This window comes from Rhamphochromis longiceps, linkage group LG12 (genome assembly GCF_057381845.1).
Source record: "Rhamphochromis longiceps isolate RC_006_pf linkage group LG12, R_longiceps_female_GT1.1, whole genome shotgun sequence".
Taxonomy (NCBI): domain Eukaryota; kingdom Metazoa; phylum Chordata; class Actinopteri; order Cichliformes; family Cichlidae; genus Rhamphochromis; species Rhamphochromis longiceps.
Window position 1 is genome coordinate 28,643,451 of NC_140568.1, and position 22,822 is coordinate 28,666,272.

Here is a 22,822-nt window from a genome sequence, read left to right on the forward strand (position 1 = left end):
TGTTGTTTTCAAAGTGTAATCTTCCCTCTGTGGCTCTTATGCAAACCTATTTCCACTGCTGAAATTTATTTGGTTTTTGTTGCCATCTGTAAGTTAAAATTGGGTTGCTTTGTCAGCTTTGAGTTATTTATTCTGCATATTGATTAGCAAGTCTCAGACTGGGTAAATGCAGGTAAAAATGCAGGGAGAGAGAGAGGGAAAGGGAAGGCTGTTTTTGAGAAAAATTCACAAATGTTACCTCAAATACTGCAGACTAGTACCCACTAGAGAAGTCTTTCTTAATTTTTAAGCTGTAAAATGGAAGTGCAATCTATAAAATATAGAGGATCTACACCTGGCATAATTATATTTCCTTCAGTCTTCAAGAATATGGGCTGGAAGACAAATATTCTTCTCTTCTCTTCTCTTCTCTTCTCTTCTCTTCTCTTCTCTTCTCTTCTCTTCTCTTCTCTTCTCTTCTCTTCTCTTCTCTTCTCTTCTCTTCTCTTCTCTCATTTCCAGGAGATGAGTTCTACACAGAAATATAAAGGGGTCCACTTTGGCAACATGACAGGGAGGAGATCTGAGGAGAAGGTGGATGTGGGACCAGCTCCAGGACAATATGACCCCGAACTGTGAGTATCACATCATTGCTAGAAACAGTCCCATGGACAGCTAATTAACAATCCAGGCATGTAACTTCACATGCCTGGTTTTCTGTAAGTTTTCTGTAGGAACTCCTTAAGTTTGCAGTACCTATGGAGAGCCTTGCCAAACAACCATGTAGCATCATGTGCAGTTCTGAAATATTGATATTTAAATTGATTTGATGGCTAACCACCGGTGCATGGATTTGGAATTTATTTTCACAAATTCACATCTTGAAGCAAGGAGCTGAGAGGGTGGTTAGATAAGACTCTACCCTGCATGGGATCTCAGATGTTCACTGCTCTTGAACTCTTACCAAGATGTGCGCTGAATAGAGAGGCTGCTCTTCCAAAGTGAAATATTACTTTGATCCTATAGCTGGAGCATTACAGTTGACATTTTTCAAATACCATTTCTATTGATGGCCACAGAGGATGGCGCTTACTAAGCACTTCTACATGGGTGGGCACACACTCAGCTCAGCTATTCATAAAGGAATTGACTTAGAAGAAAAAGAAGAAGCCCTTATTTGTCACGTTTCCTTTGCAGCACAGTGTAATTCTTTTGACTGTGCATCACCGTTGTTAGACAGCTGGTGTCAGCGATGATATGGTACATCTTTATCAGAAAGGGTTAGCAGCCTTGCTAAAGGGTTCAGCAGGTTAATTTTAGTGGTGGCTGGGGCTGAAACTCTGACCTTCTGATCAAACAGAACCCAAACCATTCGAGCATCATTGTCCCTTGGCAGCAGAAGTAATAAAAAGGAAGGTGGTTTACTGGTGCAGGTAGACATTAAAACATCCACACAGCCATGTCTGTGGCACACATGTGACTACTGGAAATGTTTAAAAATAACAGTATATTCAGTCTTTGCTCCTGTTACAGTTATTACAGGCATTTCATCCTTATGAGCTCCTTTACTCTGGATTATAACTTTCCACTCTTCTCCCCTGCTTCCCACTTTCTTTGCTTTGCTGTTCTCTTTCTATTTATTTTTCCACTCCACATTTGTCTTTGCCACTCAGTCAGTATATTTTTTCCCCAATTCTCATTTTTTCTGTTCTATTTTGTATGCTTTTGAACACCTCCCCCTTTGTATATATTATACTTGTTTGCCTATGTTTTCTATTTTGAAAGACATTGTCATTGCCTCTTTTTCCTGTAGAGTCCCAGAAACACAGTACGAGAATGTGAACCTTCAAAAGGATCAAAGAGGTAGAGTTGAGCTTGCCATCCCTCGCTACCATGAACTTGTGTCCATGCAGGCAGAAAAGAAGGTGGGTTGGCATGACTTTGTATCCCTTTGATTCCATATATAAAGGTTTAAATCAATGATAAAAAAAGCTTTAGAGGGCATGAATCAAGGTTAAACTCTGAGCTCACAATCTGTATGGGAACGGCTGATGCAGCCAAGGTGGCATTGATCACTACAGTAAATACAAGCCATATAATTTTTCCAATAAATGCATTAAAATGCTCACAAACACTGCCAACACAGTCAAGAGGTCTAGTTCAATGACTGGAATCAGCTGAGGTGACACCTAGCAAACACACAGCTCCCTCTGGTTGGCACCCATATGTCACATAGAGTGCTGATGCACATGATCTTGATTACTTTTATTTCTTAGTTCAGTTTAAACCTGTTTGTTATTAAAAAAGAAAGTGGGAATAAAGAGAAAAATTAGCCATAGAATCCAAAACAGTTTTTTGCATCAAGCAAGTAAAGTTTTAAACTGAGCATCTGGGGATTGACTTGATTTTGGAGCCAACTTTAAGTGACAGGAGATTCACATTCTAAGTAACCCAAATGATTATCCTAAAGAGTGGCCATTCTGGTCACAAGTGCTAATTAAAATGTCAGCAAAATCCAGCACCTTCCAGTGCTATCACGCTGTTAGCCTAGTGGTGAACGCAGTAGCAGACATCAAGCAGACACAGAACATTTACTGAGTCACGTCTCTATTTACTTGGTTAACGTCAGTGCGATATTCACTCTCCTTTCATCTTTGTTTTTGGTCTTTACAGGTTTTTTGTAAAGACATCAGCTAAACTGACTCTTTAGCTGATGACTACTCCACTATGTTCACGAACTGGTCCCTCAGTCTTTTAGTTTTTGGACATGTATCTGTCAGTTAGTTTATAGGATCATTTTGGCTAAGAGAAGTTTCTTGTTGCTGCCACAAAATGACTGATCAAAGTAAAGCTGAAAAATAAAGCTGTGGCTTGTGAAAACAGTGGGCAAAACACGAACACACAAATGCTCTACAGAGCTGACAGCAACTAACTTATGCAGTATCATGAACAAGTATTTCTCCCCTTCCACATCCAGTTCCACTTACATGTTACCTGGCCCTGTGTGAAAAAGTAATTGCCCCTAAACCTAATAACTGGTTGTGCCACCTTTGCTAGCAAGAACTGCAATCAAGCATTTGCAGCAACTGACAGTGATTTATTTCTCATCACTTTTGGAGGGCATGTTTAAGGTCATGCCAAATCATCTCAAATTTGAATTTAAGCCCAGACTTTTTTTTTTTTTTGGTTTATTGTCCAGCTGCATCTATCTATCTCAAGTGCTCTTGAGCTTCAAGGTAGAAACTGATGACTGGACATTTGATTTCAGGATTTTCTTGTAGAGAGCAGAACAGCTCCATCAACTATGGCAAGTCGTCCTGAAGCAGCAAAGCAGTCCTAGACCATGATGCAACCACCATCATGTTTGTCTGTTGGTACGATGTTCTTTTTGTGAAATGTTGCATTAGTTTTACACCAGATTTAACAGGACTCAGACCTTCCAGAGAGTTTGGCTTTTGTCTCATCAGTCCACAGAATATTTTCTCAATAGTCTCTGCAATCATCAGGATGTTTTTTGGCAAATGTGAGACGAAGCTTTGTGTTGTTTTTGGTCAGCAGTGGTGTTCTCCTTGGTTTAAAGTTTTCTCCATTTGTAGTTAGTTTTTCACATGGGGCGAGGTAGGTTTTTCACAGCACTGTAGTTATTTGAGCTATTGCTGTATGAATTATTAGCCAACATAGTACAATACAGCACAAGAATAATGTTGAATTATGCTTTTGTAAAACAAAGACTTGAATGTGTCCATTCAATTATTAAGTAATCTTGCTCAGTTATGCTCAATAATAGACATTGAAGTCACTGACTTAATTTTATTTGTGTTACTTATATATTTTATGATATTTTCTCATATTTGTTTCAGTAGTCTTACTCTAAAATCAGAAAAAATAACAAGACAGCAGAACCTGCTATTTTTAAGGCACTAACCAACCTTGGAACTAAAAAGACTGAGGAAAAACAAGCTTGAGCACACAAAGTGAGCTGTGCTACAAGCTGAGGCAGGAAACTTACTAACAGCACTGTCACACTGTGTCTTTTTTTCTCCCTGAGAATGCTGCATGCTGACCACAAATAAATCTAATCACACTTAATTATAAAAATGATCTCTGTGTTATGGTCCTTTTGTAAGTACCATTTAATGTAAAGCCATCATAATCACATTATGATTGAAAAATGAGCACTGCCTCTGACCCCGCCTAATGAGTCCTCTAACCTTCTGTTTGAGCATGTCATGTTATTATTTAATTACACTAAAATACAATGTATATGGTAGTACCTTTCAACAACAGGCCTTTGATTAACAGGTAACTAACGTGTGATTTTTACATGGAGAACCGGGTAAATATGTTGGATTCCTAATGGATTTTTCTAAGCTGAAAGACAGTTCACTAGTTCATCTCATAGGGGGCAGTAAAACATAAGCTTTTACTACAGACTAATATATTGGAAGTGGATGAGTAGAGGGTAGTTATTCACCTGCATATGAACTTGACTGTGCTGGCAGAGTAATGCTCTGTGATGCCTTATTTTACCGATCGGTGGGTTAGAGAGGGCGAGGTGAAGGCTGGAGTTCATGAAAAAAGGTAAATGCACCGTTTAGGTTTTTTTTGTTGTCATTTATGCTTTTCCCATTACTTGTTTTCCTTTTGTCTCTCACAGCCTCTTATTGCTGTTTTACTTCTCTTCACTTTTCTTTATCTATATTTAACCGTTAAACAGTTTGTTTAAACACGTACCTTCAATTTACCTGAAATTTCTCACTGACTTTACTGTCTGTGTATTTTTTGTGTGTTCTATATGTTGTATTTGGACCCCCAACCATGTTGGTTGCACCTCCATCCGTCATCATTAGTATCTCACATGTCAACCCATATGTACTCCCACACATACATACACTGACCAGATGGGTCATTTCCCACAGTGGGGACACTCAGGACAAACACCTTTACTTCCTGGAGATCAGCAGACAGTCTGCCTCTAATGGCTCGGGGCTGCTGGTGTCCTATAGACTTTAAGAGTCTGTGTGCAGGATTTACCCATTAAATAGACATTCTGACATAGCTAGGGCAATATCTGAGCAAACCACTTTAAGATACCATTACAGTGTGCATCCCTGCAAACACAAGAAAAACAGATAAAGTTGTACCCGTGCAGTGTCTGATATAACCCTGGATATACAAATTACACTGTCAGTTCACCTTTAAAATGCTGTGAATATCATGTTAATGTTATCACGGGTGGTGATATTATGTTTGCAGCATGTGATATATTTAGAAACAGGGAAGCAGCACAGCTCCCAGGGGGGAAGAAGGAAGAATTCTTGGCAGGAAGTTTAACTTACAGGATTACCTACCTCTAAAACTGTAAATTGAGCCTATTGGGCATGCAATATATTCATTTAAATGCGTTTTAATTATAATATGTGTGTTGGGACAGAAAGGCATTGTTATCTTTGTAAAAAAAATTAAGAATGTCTATATACTGTATGGTTTGATTTAAAACTGTATCAACAAAGACATTATACAAAAGCTTAAAGTTCTGTTTAATTCAATTTTATGTAAATACAGCCAAATCACAACCACGGTCTCCTCAAAGTACTTTATACTGTAAGGCAAAGACCCTAAAATAATAGAGAAGTTGTATAAAGTTGGCGTGGCTGTAGAGCAGGTCATCTACTAATCGGAAGGTTGATGGTTTTATCCCTGGCTACTCCAGACAGCATGGCAGATATCTTTGGGCAACCCTTGAGCTGCTCTCTGATGCATCCATCGGAGTGTGAAAGTTAGACAGAAAGCATTTAAGCTTGGGGGGGGGGGAAGTGCTTGTATGAATGGGAGAATGAGGTCTGTTATATAAAGTGCTTTGAGTGCTCAGGTAGAATACAGTTTTTCTTGAACACTTGGCAATAACTTGCATGCAGAAACCTTTACACAGAGTTCCTTTCTCTCAAGTTACACATGTATTTTATTGGATTTGATTTTAACCAGCCAGCTTTGAAGACTCTTTTTGAGCACATATGCAAATGTATTTGCATATGCAATGATGAAATAAAAGCATTGTAAATCTCTTCAGAAAGTCTTTGCAAACCAAATTCTTATGAATGACAAAACAGGCACATATCTTCTTATCATTATTAAATGTGGAAAAAAATGTTATAGGTATGTGCTGCAAATCAGTAAAACAGGTTTCCTAAGAAAATGGTGGCAGTCTTACTGTACGTGAAGCACACCGTGGCAAATTTGATTAAGAGGAAAGGAAATAAGAGGGCAATATAGTCATTGTTCATTAATAGACTCTGAGCTGTCCTATGGCATGGGGAAGGTCCAGAGGTTCACTGAGCTTCCCCCTCACAGTGCTAACAATGGCCAAAGAATTCTGTGATGTTTTACTGCAGAACTAGTTAAACCACCTGCAGCAGAGAAACCTTGTTGTTTTCCAACCGACAGAAAAATGCCCAGCTCTGTATCAGGCAGCGTCGAAATGTGCGTAGGTGTGATTGTAAGAAAGTGTCCAGGTTTTCTTAGCCTCTCACTGTCAGCCTCTCTGTGAGTGCTGTTTGCTGCTTTGCCAGATGCAATGATTGCTGCCTCAAAATTACGTAGTCTTCTTAAGTTGGCGTATGACATGACTATTACAGCTCGGTCACACAAAAGCACAAACACTGTGCACACTTAATGCTGATTGTTTTTTCTGCTCTGTTTCTTTACATAAATGACTTAATTGGAGAGCAGAGAAAGAAAAGGGCTTTTTCCTGTATGTATTCACAAGTTACTCATCATTAGCTGCATTTTTTTTCTCTGCTCTTTTTCCGTTCGATCTTCTTAATATTTCAGCCTCGTCTCCTTGCCAGTGAGTGCTCATCATTCATAAGAGATACAGGAAAGCGCAATCTCAGAAACTCTGTCCTTGCATCCTATCCTCTGTTTCTTTCACTTCCTCAGCTTTTCTCCTGTTTTTCTTATTGACACAGCTACACGAAAGGTGATATTAGCAAATCATTTAAATGCATCCCGATAAATTTCACCTTTGATGTACTGTAAATTTCACTTTCTGTTTCCCAACAGGGAGTTCCTGGTCCAGGCCAGTATCACATCAGAAGTCAGTTTGAGAAACCTGTTGAGCCTGGCGGCCTGCCGAAATTCTCTTGTACCTTCCTCTCAAAAACTGAGGTACAGTCCAGACAGGTCTGTGGTAACCTATGTTGGTTTCAGGATAATATGGTATATTTCAGTTTTATGTATTGGTTTTCGTGTTGCTGTTGCATTGATTTTATGTCAGTTCATTTATTTGTATCTTACTGGGCAGTATTGCAATAACTTTGTAATCCCTCAGTCTTGTCTTAGTGTTTCTTTAGTGTTCTCCTCCTGTCTTCTTACACTCACCTTTATGTTCTGCCCTTAGGATCTTCCATGTTAGGTCTGCCATGGTTCCATGTCTGTTTGTTTTCATGCTCTGTGTCTCCTGCTCTCTCTCTCTATCTTATCCCAGTTATGTCTTGGGGTTTTGTCTCCCTTACCTGTTCCCATGTTCTTCTTGTGTTTCGTCCTTGTCTTCCTGCCTGTTGTGTTCTCTCGTGTTTGTTTATCCCTGTCCTAGTGTCAAGCATGTGTGTCCTTGTCTGAGTCTTGCTGTGCATGCTACTTCCTGTTTTATTTTGTCAGTCCCTCATCTGATGTGCATGGTTTTTAGTTTTGCTTCCATTGTCTCGTTATGTGCAAATTTCTTCCTGCTGTGTTCCCATGTATTTCCACTTCTCTGATCATCCCACATTGTGTATATTGTGTACTCTGTTTTCCTTGGTCCTTTGTGAGAGCATCTGTTTACCTCTCATGTGTTTCTATGTTCCAAGGCTTCCAGGTTTCTAGTGTTTAATTTCCCAGTTTAGCTTTCTAGTTTAGTAATTTGTTTGGTTTTCTCACGTTTGTATTAGTTTTTGTCTATCAGCCTAAATAAACGGCTTGCCTTCACTTAGCTCCTGTGTCCATGCAACTGCATTTGGGTCCTCTCCTCTGGTCTGCACGATCTGACAGATTTAGATTAAATGCAAGAATGCTTCTATAATTTCTCTACTTTTAATTTTATGTAAAAATAAATCATTATTATTAACATCTATTAATTAAACCTCTGTTTGTATCAGAGTTATAACCCCCATTAGCTACTGTACTACAGTTAGGTATTTATGTAGTAGTTAGCTGTCTCCTAGCAACTGCAGCAAGTGTCTAGTTGACATGATATTGATTGTAAGATAGAATATGAATAAAGGGGTTGGTGACACACCTTTATATTTTATCATTTTCAAAGAGGAACTGTTACGGTCATTTTGCAAATCCATAAATTTATTCTTAGACTCCAAATCTTTATCTATTTTATACTGCGCCATAGTACAACCTCTCAGTTCATCCACTGTCTGAGACAACTCCCTCCTAATCTGAATTCTTTTCATGTAGTCAGTCCCATTATAAGCTATATATAGCACTAGACAGTACTACACCAGGTACAGTCCTAAAGTGTTTCTTCTTTTCTCAAACCAGTGGTCTCATAGCTCTGAGTCTGATGACAGGCTGAAATATATGATGGCTTGGACATAATCTACAGGAATCAAATATATTCAATTTACTGTACAATATCTCAAAGGAGATTGCTTTTTAATATGAAATACTTTCAGATCAGTTACAGATCCACAACACTGAGCCCTTCTTGGCTTGTTTAATTGATGTGCTGGGATGGGAGGGATTCTTCAGATAGGGGTGAAGATGAGTTTATTAAGAGGCTCAGAGGAGCGAAGATGAAGGACGTGAAAATGTGTAGTTTCACGTTTCAAGAATAGCTGTCTTCTCCTCTTCCGTGGCACTGGCCCACAGATCTAGTCCTGTGAAATTCTCAGACTGATTTCATTATCGCTCTGACACACGTGATAGTGCATGTTCTCACACATAATTACGAATTCAGATTGTGTGTATATTAGGTGCAGTCAGATTCAGATTCAAGTTGCTGCTGATATGCAAGCACAGTTGGGATATACACACACATGCATAAACACATTCCAAAAACTACCTTTATTAGATCTAAAACGTAAAAGTTTTACTGGTGAAAACGGCCAATGCTAGATTCTTGGATGTATTTTATGCATGTGTGTGCATGCATGGGTGTGTGTGTGTCACAGTTTGCTATGACCTAATTTCCTCGACCACATGCTGTGTTGGTGCATCGACCCTGTGATGTCGTCACTGACACCCACCAAGAAGCGTGTGTGTGTGTGCGTGCATGTGTCACAAGTCATCTTCAGTGAAGTACTGAGAGCGACAGTTTTCTTAGATCTTCGTCTCACTGTGAGTCCGGTTCCATCTGACACTGTTATCCTGTGGAGGGATGGAAAGGAAACGAGGAAAGGAGGGAGGGGTGAAAGAAGCAAGAGAGGCAAGGATAAAAGAGGAACAGTTGGAATCTTCCAGTTCTCATCTCTCCTCCCTTTGACTTCCCAATTTTCCAATATCAAAGCATCAATCTGACACATTGTGAAAACATGGATTTTATTTGGTCTCACTTTTCCAGTCGTCCAGTCCCTTTATTTATTTACTCGTTGTCTGATCGCTTGTAAGACCTTTCTGTGTGCTATACTTAATGCGTTTCTGTATTTGTCCCCATGTTTTTGTTTGGTTGCTTCTCCCCATACCCTCATTAAAAAAAAATAAAAATACAACCTCATTTTTTGAATTTGATGGTAAATAATCACTAAGATGTGAAAATGAAAAGTTTTGGGACTCTGTACACAACAAACCAAAAGGTAGATGAAGAAAATATGTAAATTAAATTCATCCACCATCCTCTTCAAGGTGGTCTCTGCATACATACCTCTGGACGACTTCCCGTGATCCAACGTTTATGATAAGTATAATCAGTGGTTATGACACAGACAGCAAACAGCAGTCTTCAGCGAAGGAGTTCACAATCTTTAAGCCCTAAAGTGTCTCATGAGATCAGGAATGCAGACAGGAGATTGCCTGTCATTTTTCGACATTTATGAGGCTTTGCTCCATGAATTCATGTGAATTCAGATGTGTGACAACCTTGAAGGGTAGAACAGCTAAATTTAAATCAGGTGCCTTTTATTGGTTGAGCCACAAAACTTTTTGATCGCTCCTCATATAATCCACACATTTTAATAAAAATCACGGTCTGTGGATTGCGTGATTTTATTTATTTTTTATTTATAGATGATAATGCTTGAATAAGCATAGAGCCGTGAAGCTCTCACAAAATCCTAAAAGGAGCTTAGAAATTTTTCTGCAGCTGATGCTGTGCAGAGACAACCTGAGAACATAAAAAATGAATTTCATGTATGCGTCAGTATAGAGTGTTTAAGAAGACATCGCGTTTGTCATCTGATATTTGAATACAAATGGAAAATGGTAGCTAAGCTATGAAGATAACATTATCTAGCAGATGCTATTGTTTGTGATCTAGATGTGATTTAGTACAAACCGTGATGTTCCTTACTCCCTTAGTGTTGATGTGGCCTAGAAACAAAGCCTTGAGTTTAATGTGCAGCACACTGATAGTATTTAAAGTTGTGGTCAGAAATTTACATACACTCATCATGGGCATGTATATCATGGTAATTTCTGCCTTTTAATGATTTCTTTTGAACTGTTGTTTTTCCTGTGTAATTGTACAGTATACATCTTTATTTATCTTACTCTGGCTGGATATTTGACCTCTCTTCTTGGTACAGTATTCTTAGGATTGAAAGACCCCATCAAACATTACTCTTGTCAGTGAGGCCAAATAGCTCAATCTGTCTCGTCTGACGATAAAACCTTCCTCCATTTGGCTCGTCCACGTGTGCAGTTGCAGCTTTCAGCTGAGGTTTTGATTTTCTTTCTTTCTTTGTTGGCACCATCTTGGTCCACGGCAATCAAAAACTCACTTCACTGTGAACAGTGACACTGTTAATGACCAGTTAATGACCAACTTGAGCCTTATTGGTTTCTGAAATCTGCACCAATTTCTTTTTGTCTGTGGGTGACACACCTTGGGTCTTCTTCCAGACCCAAGGTGTGTCACCACTACAAAATGGTGACACATTCGAACAACTTCTACTTACATATAGTTGTTAGGACTAATGATCGTAGTTAAATCTACAGTCTGCTTCTTAGATCTTCACTGATTTCCATTAACTTTTCCATTGCACTGAGTATTGGTCAGTCCAAGAGTGCTGTAGAACAAATCCTTTTTATGCTGTCAAAGACAAACTACCATTTGTAGTCAATCATGCTCACAAAGAGAAGTTAATAAGCCTCGGGCTTGTCAAGGTAAAATACAGCATCACCCAATTCTTGTTCTTTAACCTCCTAAGACCCGAACTTTTCCACGGCATGCATTTTTAATTTCACTTTTTGGGCTGATTGGGACCTGATCAATGTAAAAACAAAGAATTACCAGATTTTTTTTTTTTAACCTAATTTTTGTTTCTAAGAAAAATGAGAGCCACATATAAGGACATTCATTTAAAATTTCGATACAACAGTAGCAGTATAATGTCCTCATAAGTGGATATCAGGCCCTTGTAGATTAAAATTGAGTATTTTGGTCTAAATAACCCAAAATGTGATGTCCACATATGTGGACGCCAGGTCCTAGGGGGTTAAACTCAAGAAAGAATGCTATACAATTATTTCTGTTCAAAGAACTCATTATCTCACTTTATTCATGTAAATTTGACTGTCTCTGCTGAGTGCTGAGTCAAGCTCTAGCCTATTAGCAATTTACACACTGGCAGCATGTGTGCTGAGTCTTTCTATTCTGAATTTGTGAAACAGCTCAGACTCAAAATAATCTCAGAATTTATCAGAAATTTTAGTTGTTCTCCTAGTTTTTGTCCTTTTTCTTCCGACCTACACAAACCCACATACACGTTACGTTCTTCAGACCTGACATTGAATGCTCAGTGGACTAACACACCATGTAAAAAACACTCACGTCACCCACCCTGTGTATGCGTAGACATTTTGGCTAAGGTTATACATCTTGGCCTTTTTGTGCCACCATAGGATTCACTTCTTGTAGTCCACCTTCTTTCTGCTTAGTATAAACTGACATCAACAGTGTAACTTATAGCTGTTTGTTGCCAAATGGCACCAGTGAGAGCTCTTGTACTTGGGCTATAGTCTCACTTCTCTCCGTGTCTTCATTTTTCACTTTAACAGTCATTATAACATTCTGTCACTGAAATACTCAACAGTGCCAATGAACATTTTGGCTTTGAGTTTGAATTTCAAAAGAGTTGCTCTGGCATTTTTCATCATATGTGCTTAAAAATGGAACAACAGGAAGCAGAAAAAAAATCCAGCATCCATGTGAAGTGGTAACAAAGCTCAGCATGTCAGTTAAAGAGGGAAAATGTGCCTGTTAACAGGACTTTACTCAGAGCCAGTAAGCCAGAATCAGATTGACAGATGGTCACAAACCCCCGCTCTATAACTGCGTTTGAAAAAATAGTGTGGTTTGGCCCTGGGACAGCTCTTCTTGTCATTCTTGTTCTTCTCTTTTCAATCTCGAACCCAAAAAACTTCCCCACTGTGTCATTTTCAACTTTCGCTCAGTTTTTTCTTCCATCTAAACATATTTTCTTCCTTTATTTTCCCTTCACGTTTTTTTACCTTAAAAAAAAAGCTCAATAATTCAGCTGTGCATTACTAACACAATTCATTACCCCACAACTAATTTTCCATAGGCTGCATCTTGTTTAAATGCAAACTGTAAATCAATAATTGGCATGCCTCCAAATACATTATATTTAAGACCATTCTGTAGTTGAACATCAGTCATTTGAGGAATTGGCTGTGGTTTGTGTGGGGGTAGGCATTGTTAATATAGCCTCGCTGCCATTTGAAGGTATCAGGTGATTTGTATTCCTCTGCTGAATGGTTCCGTTGTGAGTTAAACTGAAGCATAGTTCACCTTCAGTAATCTTGACTAAAACGGCAACTTATCTGTTTTGGTTCTTTGGTTTCCTGTGTTGTTATAATAGACTATTAGAGAAACACCCTGGAAGTGAGGCTGCCATCAGCAAAATGTTCAAAGAACATTACATACCTGATTGTGTGAATCATTATCTTTGCATTGAAGATGCTGTTTCTCCATCTCATTTTCTATCCTGCCACTTAGTTCTCTCTGTATGCATTCTGCTCTCATTTTTTGTGTCATTGATTTCATTATCACTTTTGCTCTTTCTATTTTGCCTTTAGTGTTTTTTAGTTTTGTCAGAAGAGCTTTTCCACATGTAATTGGGATTTGAGATTTGAGGCAAAAAGGCAGGAAAGAACTATGGCTTTATGGATAGTGATTTGTGTTGTTGTCTGACTTTGTTACTGATTGAAATATCTCAATGAGTATTTGAATGAATTGTCATGAAATTTGTGTCCTTCTCATGATGAAATGCAATAACTTTACTTTCATTTATTACCCTGCTTATGCTATTGATATGTCATCTGCCCCACCTGTGTTTTTTATGTTAACCCTTTAAAGCCTGAACTATTAAATAATTGCCAGAAATTTATTTTTTAAATGAAGTGTTTATTGAATCTTCTGACGAATTAAAATATAATTATTAAATATTAATTTGTATATATGAGTTTTAATTTGTATCTTACAGTATTTGCTACATCTGGAATTTTTAAAAATGTATTGTTCAGTTTATTTAGGTTTTAAGGGGAGAAACTTAATCACGCTGATGACTTAGGTTTATCAAATGTGATACAGTAGTCGTTTAAACCAATCAAACTAGTGCTTGCAGATTAGCATCTCAAAGCCCTGCTGTGCTCCAACAAAATATCTACTGTATGTTAACCCCAGTTCAATCATTACACAATTTCCCCAACTCTCTTGATTTTTTTCAGCTGTGCATGTTTGCTCATACTTCTGCCAAAAAACGTCTTTATTAGGAACAAAGACTGTTGATATAAAAACAAACCCATATCACCATGGGAACTTCCTCCACCACTGCTTTTCATCCCAAATGACCTGGACAGAGATGAGGGCCCAGCTGACTCTGGTAAAGTAAAGCTTTGACTGATTGAAGCGGAGTCTGTGGATATTTGCAGCTGGATTTGTTACCGTGTTCCAGATGGACACCGAGGAGATGAAACTGTGTTGGTCTCTATTTGATCGATAGAAGAGGGCTATTAAACATTCAATTGTGAAATTTCAGTGTGTGCTGGATACTTGACTTAAGACGCCTCACTTTGTGTTTCTTCCTTCACGCGTTCATCTGTGTCATTCTCTTTATTCTCTTTCCATTAGAGGTTTGGCCCTGTGAATGAAGTGTCGCCCCCTGTTGGTACATATAATGACCCGCGCTGTGCCCTGGAGCTGCTGAAGAGGACCTCAGGAATAAAGAAAAGTCCATTTGGTGTCACTGCACCTCGCTTCTCTTCTAACCACAGAAAAGGCACCACACCAGGTCAGTATGTGTTTTTGTTGTGTGTGCGTATGTCTGTGTGTACTTGAATGCACAGGCAGTGATTTTCCTCTGATCGGTAGAATGTAGTTTAGCAGATATCTAGTAATCAATTGTTGCTCCAAACTGTGGGTTTCTTGCTTTGCACAGATTTTGAAACATAGATCTTTCTCTTAGTTAATAGCTGAGGCTTTTCAGTTAATATTCATACCATGTCAAACATGACTTGCACTTGATTGCTGCCTTTTAATGTTAGAGGACAGTATTTATTAGCCTTTGATGCTTTTTTAAACAAGCCATGTTCTCTGAAAGATCAGAGTTTAACCTGACATGGCCATTATACTCAATTTAACAAGTAATAATTGCAGCTTGTGTTAACATTTTGAAAAGAAATGAAAGTGACGTGACTTGTGTGTGTGTGTATGTGTGTGTGTGTGTGTGTGTGAGAGAGAGAGAGAGAGCACGCTGTGTTGTCCCATGAGTGAACCCTTATTTATAGAGGTATGATTAATTTCTGATGTCTGCTTGCATTAAGCCTTTGAAATACAACACAAGGAATAATAAAACTAGTGCCTCGTCTATTTCGGCATTGCTACCTATATTACTTTGAACAGCAGTCATTTATGTAAAAACAACCCTTAGACTTTACGAGCACACCAACATTAAATCTATTTCTGTACTTTCTTTTCCAAACATCTCTCTGCAGTCTGTGGAGCAGAACTGACAGATGTGATGCATCACATGATTGATTTTAAGAAGCTGCCTTAATTTTTTTATGGTTCTGATGATTCACTTTATACAGATAGTTTAGTTATATTTTATTGCTTTTTTAAAAGTTTTTGGCAAAGTCTTAGTTTTATTTTAGCTTGAGAAAAATGGAGAAAATGCTAATGTTTTTCACTTGTGCTACCTTGAATATTTGAATATTGCTGCATTTTGTCATGTGTGTCTGTTAACAAATTCTGCATAACAAATATGTATTTTCTTAGGTTAAAGTGCAAAGGACCATTTGTTTGTTCTTCAGTTTTTTTTTTTGAAGTACATCTGTAAACACAACATATTGCAGAGGAGACAGATGTTAGAAAAGCAGTAAAATGCCTCCGTATGAAAGTTATTGTAGCACAGGTGTAGCACAGATGTCACTTCCCAGTCAGCACAACATGAATGCTACACACCCTGCCAAATGTGCCACTAAGCCAAAGTTACACCTCTGCAACATGTGTCTAATAGCTGTGCCTGAATGGCAAGATTTGCATCATCGTAGTTGTTTCAGATAAAACTAACAAGTGCTGGTTTTGAGGGAAAGTAGAACAACAACCAATTACGATGTAGTCCTGGACTGCTTTATTTAAGGTCAGGTGTGTAAAAATGCACAGTGAACACCTCTGTCTGTCCAGGTCCAGGTTCCTACAATGTCTTTGAGCATGGCTTAGCCCGGGAAAGTTTTAAAAAGGCGTTTTTTTCTCAAACCAAGACGGGAGGCTTTGGCTCTTCTTCTCAACGCAGCTCCCTTTTCTACAAAAAGGAATCTGTCGAGACCCCGAGTCCAGCACAGTATGAGGTAGGACAGATTAGTAGTAAGTCATGAATTTTTCACAGTGTTATTCATCACATCATTTAGAGATTAGTCCCAGATTCGTCAATATGTTTGTCAATATTTTTTGATTTAAAAAAATCTCCTAAAAAGTTTAAGCTTGATTAGAGTCTTGCATGTACGTTGCATGTTCATATTGTCACGTGTATGGGCACATTAATGTCATTGTCATATGTTTTGCATATAGAAGGAAAAGAAGACAGAGGAGAGCTACAAACAGCAGCACACAGCGGCTTTTAAATCGGTCACAGAGCGTCTGGCTTCACCACTGCTGGCTAAAGTAAGTTTCTTTTTCTCTCCTCTTTCTCTGAGTTTGTCTCCCAGTTTCTCGTTTAAAATGGAGCACTGTAACAAAAAAAAAAAAAAAAAATTTCCCCCAGGGATCAATAAAGTATTCTGATTTTGATTCTCCCACAGTTGTTGTTGTTGGACAATTTTCCATCCAGAGATCAAGTTTATGTTGCAAATCTTCTCAAACCTACTTAACAGAAGAGCCGAAATGAAGTAAAACAGTAGAGCGTGCCAAGGTTTTAGTTTCATAAATGGGCCATCACAGCAGTCCATTTTCTCAGATTGTCTTCTTTTCTTTTCCTTTTTCCTCCTAATGCTCATTTAAGCTGAAGAAAACAGGTCACATCTGTGATAATTATTTTCTTGCTCCTCTCCTCTGTGATGTCACTTTTCCTGTGAACATCCTCCTTTTGTTCTCTTCCACTTTGCTTAATACAAAATCTGTCATATATTTACATACCAAACTCTTTCCACTTCTCAGTGTTACTTTGATTATTTTTCAAAGCAGTTATTTATTTTATTTATGATCAAACAGTTTTGTGTGTGACTCAAAATTAGAACAAGAGGAAGCTATGTTTTTAGGCTTAATTGTATGATTCAATATTAAATACTTTGATGTTATTGTCTTCAAACTGTTGTTTTTCTAGATGCCATTATAAGGATATTATTCTTGAATTTAAAGATTTCTACAGCAACTGGTTATCTTAAAGTGTTTAATAATTCATCTCAACCCCAGAAATTTTGGTGTTTATGTTAACTTTTGCTTTCTTACTCTGCGGGTCCCGAGTTAAACCTTTCTCAGCTTTAAGGCAAGCGATTAGAGCAGCTATGAATAAAACGCAGGACACTGTTAAGTGATATACCCTAACATACATTAGAGTTACCTAGGTAACTGGAGGCTGGAATCTAGGCTAGCAACAAACCACCAGCGACAGAGCAGTATGCGATCAGAAAACCTACTTGTTATTGGAAGGTGCTGGTAGGGCAACTTGAAAAAGTGTGGTCCAAATTGGAAACAGATTTTGGCTTTGTCTTCAAAGTGAAAGTTGCGTTACACTTTTCAGAGTTTTACTGCTGCTCACTGAGTAGTTCATGAGCATTTGCAGACAAGTTGAGATCCTCCATGCACAGAAGCATTGCAGGTAACCATGGGAACCTTCCAGACTCCAAAACAATCACAAGGAAGGTTTTGGTGTAGGTTTGTGTATCTCATTTTGAGCATTTTTCTCTAGTTGTTCTCTGGTTTGGAGGGGGCCATGGACTGACCTTTATGCACAGGTAGTGTGCATAAAGGTACTGTCATCAAACCCCAGCAATGTATATTCACCAACCAGTTGGCAAATATATACATTTTTCCCTGGTAACTGATGGGTATGAGAGGTCGCTGGCCGGGTTCTAGGTCCGTGTAACAGGGTGGCATCATGATTTAATCTTTAATATCTTTAATTTTTCAGTGTCAAAATGTTGGTTTATATTCTTTTGTTTTTAAAGTTGAGAGATCAGGACTTTTTTCATACTGGGTCCTCAGTGTGTAAATATTCACAGATGTGAAGTCCTGCAAGAGTGAATCAATTTACTGCTCAACACAAGATGATAACTACACAGCCAAAGGAAACTGCACACACACTGTAAATTGAAGGACTTATTTATTCCTGGGTGGTATATTTCATGCTTAAATCTAATATTACATTTGATAAAAAATTATAATAAATCCCACGTCTTTGCAGATTTTCATCTAAACAAACAGACAACTGGCAAAAAGTAACTGTTTCGAATGTGAAGCAGTATTTCTTTGCCCTGTATGAGACATGCCAATATTTACTTGCATATAAATAATGCAAATGTGAAATTGCTGGATGTGAGGGATTGAATTTTACTAACTCGAGCACTGAAAAATTGTGAACATGTGAATTTCTGCCTGAGCTACAGTGAATATTAAAGATGCAGAATTTGTACTTTCAAGTACCCTTCTGGGTACCAGCTGCTGTTTACTCTGATTAACTCTGAAGGTTAGAAGCGTTATCTTCATCTTGAGGCAAAGGTCCCCAGAGCTGATTTTAACACTGCAAACTGGTGCTCTCTACAAAGACAATGTTTAAAGGGTAATTTTGCACTTGGCATCGTGGGCAAAGATCTGTAGGTACATACTGTAACTCTAGCATCACTGGATTCAATTGATCTTGTGAGATTCATGTGCATCTCTCTCTGCATATCACTCTCACAGGATGTTTCAAAGAAAAAATCTATTTCTGGCAAGTAATCTTGAACATGCCTTGACATGTCCACTTGTTTGCACTTCTCAGCAACTCTAATTAAATTGGTGTGATATCAGCAGTGTTATTATTTATAGACACTCAACAAACTACACAATATGGGTACGTGTGTACATGCAGGCACTCAACAATTCTTTCTTATTTTAACTGCATGCTCCTTTATGACTTTTTTCTATTGTGTGTGTGTGTGTGTGTGTGTGTGCGCGACAGCGAGTGGTGGCACAGTGATGTGACAGACTGACTGGCAGAGTGCGCAGCTTTTCCTCACAGTGTGAATGTGCCTGAATTTTTCAGTGTTTTTCAGGAGTGAGAATGAACTTATTTAGACTTCAAGATGCTGCTTTGTAATATTTCGGTTCAATCTGACTTCACACTCTGCTGTCGCAGATTTTTCATATTCGAAATCATGGCTGTGCACTTACTGTATGTACATCAAAGAAGCTGATTAAAAGCTTTCTGCATATATACATATTCATTTTCTATGTTTGTGTGTATATAGGTGACAAATGAAATTCCTACTTTTTGTTGTCAGTTTTAATGTGCTGCATTATTGTGGTGTTTATTTATTATATCCCATTTGGTTACTATACTATATCAATAGTTAAAACGATAGGAAACTCAGACAGTTTAAGTCCCTTTGAAGTTAAATATTAAAAAATAATGATAATGGTATTTCCCAAGTTAGATGACGTTGAAGTCCCAGTGGTTTTCCATCCCCTCTGCACAAACCAAAAATGCTTTACAGTCACTGGTCGTGACACATAACCTTAATGGGTTTTGTTCTTGCTGTATGTTCAGAGAGGGATTTACACCGTGGACACCAGCTGGATGCCATTAACTACCTGTTAGGACATTAAACCAGCAGGACTCTGGGGACAAAGGAGCAGGGCTTAGGAACCGCGATATTGCATAAGTAGCTCAACTTTAGAAATTGACATGTGCGAGAAATGAAAATATTATCAAATGCGTCTCCATTTGCGACTTAGCATACTAATATCACACATCGGCAATCTCCAGTGAAAAAATTCTCTTGCTCTGCCATGTAGTGAGATCAGAGATCATTGTCATTTGGGCAAAAGATGTTAACTTAATTGTGTTTCATGGTGCTATGAGCTGCACAGCAGAAAAATAATGTCATAAAACTATCTGCGGACTTCCGGTCGCTAGGGGGATGTAGCAGGTAGAGGAGAAGACTGCTCCGCTAACTTTTTTACCTTTTCCACTCCTGAACCAGCCAATTCACAACAAAACTATTGAACTGCGTACGTTTTATTTTACGGTCTCCGAAATTGGTTTTTCCTCGTTCTAACATGGCCTCGAAACGCACTAAAGCGGCAGAAAAGGAGGACGACGCACCTAAGCTGAACATGGCGGCCATCTCCTCCCTTCTGGAGCAGCATAGGGAGGCATTGGCCAGCGACTTCAAAACATCTTTTAGTCTACTGGAGTCGAAGTTTGACGAAGTCCGCTCTGCGGTGGAAGACCATGGCCAACGGCTCGGATCTCTAGAGCTAGCAGCGGACGACTTAAGCCAGCAGGTTAGAGATCTCGAGGACGTTTGTTCCAATCTCAGCGAATCCAACACTAAACTCCTGGCTAAAGTTACGGACTTAGAAAGCCGAAGTAGGCGCCAGAACCTGCGTATCCTGGGACTCGAGGAGGGCGTTGAAGGTGGGCATCCCACAGAATTCTTTGCAGATTTGCTTTGTGAGGTTTTCGGGAAGGAGAGGCTCCCGACCCGCCCGGAGATCGACAGGGCCCACCGTATACCTGCCGCTAAGCCAGCCCCAGGTCAGAGACCGCGACCCGTAATTATACGCCTTCATCGGTACCAGGTAAAGGACTTTCTTATCCGGGAGGCCCGGCGAGGAGGGACACTAGAATACCATGGTCGGCAGATCCGCGTGGTGGAGGATTACTGCCCGGAAGTTTTGAGCAAGCGAGTGGAGTACCGGGAAGTGATGTCCGAGCTGTACAAATGGGGTCTCAAGCCCGCTCTGCTGTATCCTGCACGACTTCGCATCACGTCTCCTGACGGCGCAAGACGCTGGCTTCATTCGGCCGATGAAGCGAGGAGGTACTTGGACGGCCTACCCGCTACAGCCAAATCACCCTGAGAGCCTGCTTATCTGGTGTTGACGTTTGTCCGCGGGTCAGCCCTGTGAGTAGATTGTCCTGGCTATCTTCGTCTCCTGGGATGTGGAAGGACTTTCGTTCATATCCAGGCATTACCGACGTCTCTTCCTTTTTTTTTTCTTCCCCCCCCCCTTCTTCTCTGCTATTTACTAGCTGGGGGGCTATTCATATCTCATTGCTTCTATTGTCCCCAAAGTTGATCATTGGTTCTGTTGTGGTTCTATGGTGACTGCTTTAACAAATTTCTACTGCTCATAGAGGAGTGTTGTGCTTACTGTAATCATCGTTATGGGAGCTAAAGTCTGTTCTTAGTGTTAGACAGGAAGAGTTTATTGTTCTGGAGGGTACACAATGTGTGTTTTGGAGAGCTTGCTGCTTTTTTCCTTGGCAGCTGTCTTGTGGGTGGGGGGGTGGATGGGGAATGGGGGGAGGGGGGAGACATCCTTCAGAGCCGGGGTGGTTTTATGTTGTTTTGTCAAGTTGGGGGATCCGGGAACCATTCTACTCTCTGTTTTAGTCGCTTGCTTGTCATTTTTTTTGTACTCTGTTTTCAGCTGCACCTGTTTTCTTACATTTTCAGTGCGGGACTATGGGTAGTCGCTTGAACTTTGTAAGCTGGAATGTCAAAGGTTTAAACCACCCTGTTAAAAGAAGGAAGGTGCTCTCACACATAAAGCAGTTTAAAGCAGCTGTTGTCTTTCTTCAAGAAACACATCTCCGTGATTCGGATAACTCTCGTCTTATGTCCCGATGGGCAGGGCAGCACTTTCATTCCACCTTTCAGGCTAAGGCCAGAGGCGTTTCTATTCTAATTGACCAAAATATTCCTTTTGAGGAACATAATGTAATTTCTGATACGAGTGGCCGGTACGTTTTTGTTTCGGGTAAACTCTGTAATACGAAAGTTGTGTTGGCCAACATATATGCCCCTAATATTGATAATGTAGCTTTCTTCCAGCGTGCTTTCTCGTTGTTGCCTGATCTGAGCTCATATTCTCTTATACTTGGTGGTGACCTCAACTGTTGGCTGGACCCTGTGTTAGACCGATCCTCCCCGAATCCCTGCACTGTCAGTAAATCTGCTCTTTTCATCCAATCCTTTTTATCTAACTGTGGTGTCTCTGATGTTTGGCGCTGCTTACACCCCCACGGAAGAGAGTATTCTTTTTTCTCACAGGTACACCACACTTATTCTAGGATCGATTATTTTCTTATTCATAAGCAGCTGACTCCATGGGTCCGATCCTGTGAATACCAGACCATAGTGATATCAGACCATTCCCCTGTTGTGCTATCAATGAGTTTCCCAGACATCCCTCAATCCAGACGACACTGGCGTTTTAATTCGACTCTCCTGGCAGATGTAAACTTCCTGGAATTCATGAAAGAACAAATAAACTTGTTTCTTAAAACGAATACCGTAGGAGAAACTTCTAGCTTAACAATTTGGGATACGCTAAAAGCCTTTCTTAGGGGACAGGTTATTTCCTATACTGCTAATATGAAGAAGAAGGCCTGTATAGAACGACTCGATTTAGTCAACCGAATCAAAGAAATAGATCTGCTCTATGCTAAGGTAAAAAGCCCAGACCTATACAATAAGCGCGTGGAGCTTCAGACTAAATTTGAGCTCCTCTCAACGCACTCAATTGAACGTCAGCTCCTGAAGAGTAAGAGTTTGTTTTATATTCATAGCGATAAATCGGGTAAGATGCTTGCCAGCCAGTTAAGGGGCTTCCAGGCAAAACAACATATCACGAAGATTAGAATGGCTAATGGTAATATCACTTCGGACCCTTCCAAAATTAATGATACGTTTAGGGCTTTTTACTCCCAACTTTACACCTCCAAATTCCCGCAGGAAAACACTTTAATGGATAACTTTCTAAAGACTTTGAATGTACCTATGCTTTCCTCTGATAGTAAAAACAGATTGGATGAACCCATCACGCCAGAGGAGCTGAGCGCAGCCATCTCCTCATTGCAGCCTGGGAAATCCCCTGGCCCTGACGGCTTTCCTGTAGAATTTTTCAAAGCATTCTCACCCTTGCTTTTACCTCAACTACATTTAACCCTTTCCGACTCATGGAAGT

The 22,822-nt window shown here is 39.4% G+C and overlaps 1 protein-coding gene across 1 annotated transcript in view; it reads left to right on the top strand.

Annotated features, from left to right (window-relative positions):
- stpg2 (sperm-tail PG-rich repeat containing 2) overlaps nucleotides 1–22,822 on the top strand; it is a 65,750-nt gene that overhangs the window by 5,625 nt on the left and 37,303 nt on the right. The window contains exons 5-10 of the mRNA XM_085425664.1: nucleotides 502–614; nucleotides 1,793–1,904; nucleotides 7,042–7,146; nucleotides 14,279–14,438; nucleotides 15,833–15,996; nucleotides 16,217–16,309. Of these exons, the coding sequence (XP_085281790.1) occupies nucleotides 502–614; nucleotides 1,793–1,904; nucleotides 7,042–7,146; nucleotides 14,279–14,438; nucleotides 15,833–15,996; nucleotides 16,217–16,309 (747 nt within the window). The remainder of the gene's footprint in view (nucleotides 1–501; nucleotides 615–1,792; nucleotides 1,905–7,041; nucleotides 7,147–14,278; nucleotides 14,439–15,832; nucleotides 15,997–16,216; nucleotides 16,310–22,822) is intronic.